The sequence below is a fragment of the Setaria viridis genome, chromosome 5, assembly GCF_005286985.2.
Source record: "Setaria viridis chromosome 5, Setaria_viridis_v4.0, whole genome shotgun sequence".
NCBI lineage: Eukaryota > Viridiplantae > Streptophyta > Magnoliopsida > Poales > Poaceae > Setaria > Setaria viridis.
Genome location: NC_048267.2, coordinates 36,651,637 through 36,657,965, shown reverse-complemented (window position 1 = coordinate 36,657,965; position 6,329 = coordinate 36,651,637). Strand labels below are relative to the sequence as shown.

The window sequence follows — 6,329 nt, the reverse complement described above, 5'->3', positions numbered from 1 at the left end:
GAAGCAACACTTTTGACTTCCAGACCAGTTTCTCTTATCTAAGTTATCCTTTGTTAAAACAACACCTCGTTGGAGGTACCAAAGTAAAATTTTAATTTTTAGAGGGATCTTTACCTTTCATATAAATTTATTAGTGGGAGAAGTATCCTTTATATAAATTTATTGGTGGGGAAAGTATCCTTGTTTATGAGATATTGATACATAAATCTTACAGTAAAATCACCTTGGCTATGTAATTCCCATGTAAAATTGTCCCTCCCTTCAGAAAACTGGTATCCCCAATTAAAATTCTTCTAAAAAAGATATTCCAGGGTGTTTGGTTCATAATATTTACAACTGTAGTGTAAGGATAATAGATTATATTATATAAGTTAGGAAATTGCTTTTTGAGTGATTTATAGCCAATCCGAGTGTCCTTCGTACGTACAATATTAGGTTGCCGCACAGGTTCATCTGAACACATGGGATGCCTCATCAACAACTGGCATCGTGGCCAAAGTGGCGATAGTGGCGGCAGGAGATGAAGACGATCCCCCGGCCGTTCTCCTCTCCCCTGAAGCGCATCACGCGCTAGTGGTACCGTCACCTCAATAGCCCTGGAATTAAAAGCACGTGCGGCACTGTTAGCCGTTTTCCTTCTTTTTTTGCGCCCTGGATCTGAATTCATGATCAGGTTGACGAAGGGGGGCGCCAGCGCCACAGCCTTCACTACGAGACGCAGGAAAGGCTGCAGCGGACGAGCGGATCACGAAATTATTGCCTGGAGGCTGGAGCCCCGGTGGCTGCTCAGGGGCGTGGATATATGGTTGGGGGTGGGGGCGGAGGACGCTAGGAAAACCGCAGCGAAAACGCGCGACGGGTCCCGTGGTCTGTGGAGGCGTGGGGAATGATGGTCCCGATCCCGAGGAGATCGAAGGCGGCACCCAAAAATGTTTCGCCCATGCGTCGCTGACTCGCTGAGAGCAACCCTGCGAGATTTCGAGCACGCAACGCACAACGGAATCGCACGAATGGCGGTGGGCGGGGAGAGGCCGACGCCGAAGCCGAACGATCGATCGTTCATTCTCAGCAGGCGAGCGAGTGCTGTTTCGCTCACTCGATCTTGTTGGGCTGCCATTTTACCACCTGCTGCCAGGCCGAACGAGCAAACGGGCCTACATTATTCAGAAGTCTTATGTGGGCTAGTAGACAGCTGGGGCCTAATGAAGCCCAATTAAGGGGTGGGCTAAAGAAAACATTGCAGCAGCCTCGAAGATTTCATTGATGATGCTGCTGGTCTGCATGCCGTTTTGCAGTTCACCTAGAATGTCTGCAGGGTGGAGTGGTTCTTGACAAAGAACAATGCAGTGATTCTAGAAAGTAAAACACAAATTGACAGCGCGATAATTCGAGTTGCAGTCAGAGTCAGCGACAATTAACACTCTCTCGCTCTGAATCGTCTTTTCACCTACGCATAATTTTTAACCGCTGCCCCACTTTTGTGGCATTACCAAATTCTGCCGCTGGTTAATTTTCCTTGAGCAAAACATAATGCCAATCGAAGGGATCACCATATTGTAAAAGAATAACTAATAAATGATATTATTACAAAAACATAATCCTCTCTTATACAGGCAAAAGAGAGATCAGCAGCACTGGGAACGCCTACACCAAACAGAACGAACACAAATATTCCCCTCCCCTCTCCTCTCCCACCAATCCAGATCACAGGATTCTCCTTCCCCCTCCATTAATCGCTCCCCGCAGATCCCGAGAAAAGGCCAGCCGCGCCCCCTCAGTGCGCGAGGAAGGCGACGAGCGAGACCAGGGCGGCGACGGCCCACGCCCCGGGCGCGGCGCCGGCGATCCCCGCGGCGGCGCCCACGGCTGGCGCGGGCGCCGGTGCGAGGTTGCCCAGGAGGGCGGCGTCCTCCTCCAGCTTCCTGCTGGCTGCCGCGGACGCGACCAGCGCGAGGAGCACCGCGGCGAGGAGGGCGGCGACGGTCTTGGTCGAGGCGGCCATTGAGACAGACAACGGGCGAGAAGGAATCGCGAGCTCGGGCGGCGCTGGGCAAGCAGCAAGAGACCGGAGACCGAGGATGCCGGGGGACTCGCTGCTGCTGCTGCTGCTGCGCTCTAGGGGGTTTGTGAGTGTTGTGTGGGGAAGAGGTGGCGCGGCGGATTTATAGCGGGGACGAGAGGAATGTAGCCGTTGGGGGTGGGGACTGGGGGAGGGGCCGCAGCTTGAGCTTCGGAAACGTTCGAATTCGGCGGGGCGGGCGGTGGGGACCATGCCCAGGCCCAGACGGCTGGTCGTCGAGTCGAGTAGTAGCCGTTAAAAAGTTAGCCGGAGGAGAAGGCAGGTGGCCGGTCAGCAGCTAGCCGTTGCGCTGGAACGGTCACGCGAGCCGGCGGAGGGAATCCAAAGCAGTACGGCACGGCGCTGGCCAGGGCCCAGGTGAAACCGTGAAAGGCGATGCTTTGCCCGTTTGCCGGGCTCTCGAGTCTGGCCATCGCGAGGAAGGCCGTCCGTGGCGGCGCGTGCTTCTCTTCTGTTTTCTGTTCTGTTCGGTTTGCGCGTGCCGTCGAGGACACAGGACAGGTGGTTTGAGTTTGAGCGTGCCGTCGAGGACCGGGAGGGTCCCCGCTTTGGTTTTCAAACGTGTTCCCCCCTCCTGCGCCCTGCCCAATCATGGCGGTTGGTGGAGTAATGGTAGCGGCGGTCGTGTTTGTATGTTTGACAAGCAAAGTGGTTTGGTACGATGAACTATTGTAGCGGTGATGTGCTTTGTTTTACCTCTGCGAAAATTTGATGCGCAGTAGTTCAATGCAGACCGTGTGATCGTATTTCCCGTGATCGCATATTTGATTAGCGTTTTAGGGCTATGAACTGCACGAAGAGTGAGTATGTGCGTTTGATACCATTGGCGTAGCCCAGAAGCAACTAGCAGAACAGAAGAGGCCCATGATTAGTTGGACATGTTTTGCCCAAGAGCAGCCTTTGACGATAATTGCGAAAGGCCCAGTCCTAGACAAATCGACCCCGCTCACTATTCCTAGGCCGAAGAGCCGAAACTAACGGTACTTTCGGCCCATCTTGTCTTGGTCTTCTCTGCTGCTGCTATTTTAACGCAGCGAAGGCGCTACTACTGTACTACACTAAGTTTGTGCTTTAAAATACAGCAAAATTCAACACTCCACGTAACACTTTTGAACGTAATGTTAATTTTGCCCAAATATATAGCCTTAAGCTTATTCGAGCAAAACTTCAACATGTTGCGTCCTTTGACCATCAGACCGCCTCAGGGATCCAGCCTCTGTTCAAATGCAGGGACCGGATCGGCTTGATGCATTGCGACCTACAGTCGTTGCTCCATACGGAGTTTCTGTACATTCGAAGCAAGAAGCAGTTAGATTATTTGAGCTCATGAGTTACTAAACGTTAAATATGGTCGTGCTCAAGCGTTTTACTTGCTGGAAGTTGCTGCTGATGGTCTGACCGTCCTCTCTATTTTCTTGCATGATGTCCATCAGCTTGGACCTGCTGATTCTCAGAATCTGGGAAAGTTTTGTAGCCCGGAAAGTGAACGGCTGTGGCTTGTTGGACATGACCCCTATCTCCCCTAGTAGCTCCCCCTCGGCTACTTTTCCATAGATCTGGAATATGAACAGTAGTATCGTTAACAGTAAGTACTTCAGAGTACAGATGGCATTCTTTGCAGTTTCGTATGTGTGTTATCTTCGTTTTAAATTTTAAGTGAGGAACTAAGGATGCCACATTACCTGCTCTGTTCCATCAAGGAATGCCAGAATGTCCTGCGAATGAAATGCACACACATTCGGTCAATCATGTAGTCAAAAGTTCAAGGAAATTTACACATTGACCATAAGCAATGTTACACGTACCACTGCTCCGGATACAAGAAGATACAGGTCTGACGGTTTGTCGTTCTGCAGCATGATATCCTCCTTCGGGGCGAAGTACTCAGCCTGCATCTCCGTCACCTGCACGTTACAGTTCCACCAACTTTGTAAGCGTCCGTCCAGGCCTCCACTGCTGCATCTCCAGAGGCCAGAGCGCTAATGGCAGGTTTCCCTCACCAGTTGCTGGATGAAACCTGAGGAAACTCCCTTGAACAGGTAGGACCCTTGCACGACCGGATAGAAGAGATACAGAGAGGTGCTGGATCGCATCGCCTTGGGGAGGATATCCAGCATCTCCTGCTGCTTGATCCCCTCCGTCCTGAACCTCAGGCATATGTGGTTTAGCATCTGCTCCTCGATCTGCTGTGGCAGCTGGTTCCTCGCCGTGAACTCTGAAGCCGCCTGGACCATGTCCCTCTGCATTTCATGCAGCAGATACAGGTCAGTCATATCCTGCGTATCATCAGGGGCATTTAGAGATTGATGAAGGCATGGGCATACAAAGTCCCTGGTGCGGCTGGTGCTGTGGACGACGAGGTTGGTCATGTTGCCGATGAGGTAGGCGGTGAGCCAGAGGTTGAAGAGCATGTAGGCGACGCCGAACAGCATCTCCCGGGTGTTCTCGGCGTGGAGGTCGCCGTACCCGGTGGTGGTCATCGTCGTGATGGACCAGTACAGGGACGTCACGTACCGGACCCACAGCCCGGCCTCCCGGAAGTCCGGCATGACGGCGCCGATCCACGTCCGCCGCGGGTCCGGGTACCGGTCCGCGATCAGGTAGTTGATGCACCCGGCGCAGTGGATCGCGAACAGGGTCACCTGCATGGCCAGTTTGGTGCAGAGACTGCAGGTCAATGATCCTGCACGGCGATGATGAACACGGTTCTGCTGCAGAGGAAGAATGATCTGACGTACCGAGATGAGCTTTGTGCAGCGTATCACAGCGTAGTTGAACCGGATGTCCTTCTCAAGCCTACAGCATGGCACTGTTATTAGTTGGTTGCGCTGACCAGTGTCATGATGTGTTCATCAGTGTGCACTGTGCAGTGTTCTACTATTGCTTACCTTGCAAATAAGGAGCTGACCCTGCGCAGCCGCCAAAGCCTGAGAACGTTGAGGAACTTGAGTCCAAGGCTGTGCTCGTGCCTGTTGAACAGGAGGCTGATGGAGTGGAACGGGAATGTCGAGCAGACATCGAAGACAAACCAAGACGACAGGTACCTGCAGACAGCCCAAGAACAGCAAGTTCAGACTTCAGAACACTTGTGCGTTGCCATTATTCAGAAACTGCAGAAAAGTTTAAGTGCGAGCACTGCACCTGGCTGCTATTTTCTTGGGGTCGTCGACGAGGAGGTGGGACTTGCTGTCGACGTACGGGACGAAGAAAGTGAGCACGATGTCGACAGCGAAGAACCCGTTGACGACATCGTCCACGACGAAAGGGGCCCTGGGCAGGTACCTCAGGAACGCGAACTCCAGCGGGCATATCCACGCCGAGTACACCACGAGCAGGATCAGAAATATCTCCCAGACCCTGCAACCACAGGAAGAAAATATAAACCAGTTCCTGATCGTGAATGGATCATCAGTCCATATACGAAAATGCAAGAACTCGTACTTGTAACGCGGATCGTAGGGTGACACAAGGTATTTCCTGAGCTTGGGAGGCTGCTGTGTCGTCGCACCAAGCGACGGCAGGAGATCGCCGGCGAGGTTGCGGCCACTGAATCTGTTGCTACTGTCGCCATCGAAGCACGGGAGACGCCGTGCCCACGAACTCGTGCAGGAAGAAGAACGTGCCATTTTTTTGGCTGCAGCCTGCAGGGCCAGTAACGATGGTGAATTCTGCTGAGGGGCGCCGCAGCAACATGGCGTATTTATAGTGGAGGCTTGGAACGGGGGGTGGGGGGCACACCGTGCGTCTCTTAACAGCATGTGGCTCTGAGCCTCTGACTAAAATGGCCTGTGGAACATCAGTATGAAAACGATACAGTATCCTGCTTTGGGTCTTGTCCCGTAGCAGAGACATGGTGATGGTGAATTGGAATTGTCGGGTGCTTCATGATTCGCGGAGGGAGTTGTCGATCGCCGATTGCATCCAGGGGCCATTTGGTGGCGCGGCCATCGCTTTAGTGGGCGAATGCAGAGGCCGGGTGCTAGTTTACCACGTTTTCACGGTGAGGAAGGGTGCTGGTCTCAAAGGACAAATGAAAGGAATTTGATACCGAACAAATTCGAGTTACAATGAAAATAATACTTGTAATTGGAAAAACTGATCTCCCTTCATAATGGAGTAGGACTCTCCTTTTATAGTGATTCATGACCTACTTTATATTTCAAGAATGTCCTTACCCAACCACTATATTCCTAGGATATGCCGTACATAAAAGTCATTAAAGAAAACATGTACAAATTGAACTCTTCCA

At 52.1% G+C, this 6,329-nt stretch overlaps 2 protein-coding genes across 2 annotated transcripts; both read right to left on the bottom strand.

Moving 5' to 3' along the window:
- Positions 1–1,554: 1,554 nt before the first annotated feature.
- Positions 1,555–2,152, bottom strand: LOC117855597 (uncharacterized). Its single transcript, XM_034737977.2, has one exon. It carries the CDS (start codon positions 2,000–2,002, stop codon positions 1,775–1,777), a length of 228 nt encoding a protein of 75 aa, XP_034593868.1. The 5' UTR covers positions 2,003–2,152; the 3' UTR covers positions 1,555–1,774.
- Positions 2,153–2,870: 718 nt separating this feature from the next.
- Positions 2,871–5,935, bottom strand: LOC117855845 (potassium channel KAT3). Its single transcript, XM_034738242.2, has 10 exons — positions 5,522–5,935; positions 5,222–5,437; positions 4,969–5,124; positions 4,819–4,876; positions 4,405–4,722; positions 4,081–4,320; positions 3,886–3,984; positions 3,763–3,795; positions 3,451–3,636; positions 2,871–3,365 (listed from the first exon to the last, which is right to left on the bottom strand). The coding sequence occupies exons 1-10, from the start codon at positions 5,836–5,838 to the stop codon at positions 3,339–3,341; spliced, it is 1,650 nt and encodes a 549-aa protein (XP_034594133.2). The 5' UTR covers positions 5,839–5,935; the 3' UTR covers positions 2,871–3,338.
- Between the last annotated feature and the right edge of the window lie 394 nt (positions 5,936–6,329).

Bases quoted from the DNA above. Each gene is read 5' to 3' on its own strand.
- LOC117855597 (XM_034737977.2), bottom strand. From the start codon at position 2,002: ATGGCCGCCTCGACCAAGACCGTCGCCGCCCTCCTCGCCGCGGTGCTC.
- LOC117855845 (XM_034738242.2), bottom strand. From the start codon at position 5,838: ATGCTGTTAAGAGACGCACGGTGTGCCCCCCACCCCCCGTTCCAAGCC. The intron at 4,877-4,968 runs GTAAGCAATAGT...GCCATGCTGTAG, and splicing joins GTCAGCTCCTTATTTGCAAG to GCTTGAGAAGGACATCCGGT. The intron at 3,796-3,885 runs GTACGTGTAACA...TTTCATTCGCAG, and splicing joins TTCTTGTATCCGGAGCAGTG to GACATTCTGGCATTCCTTGA.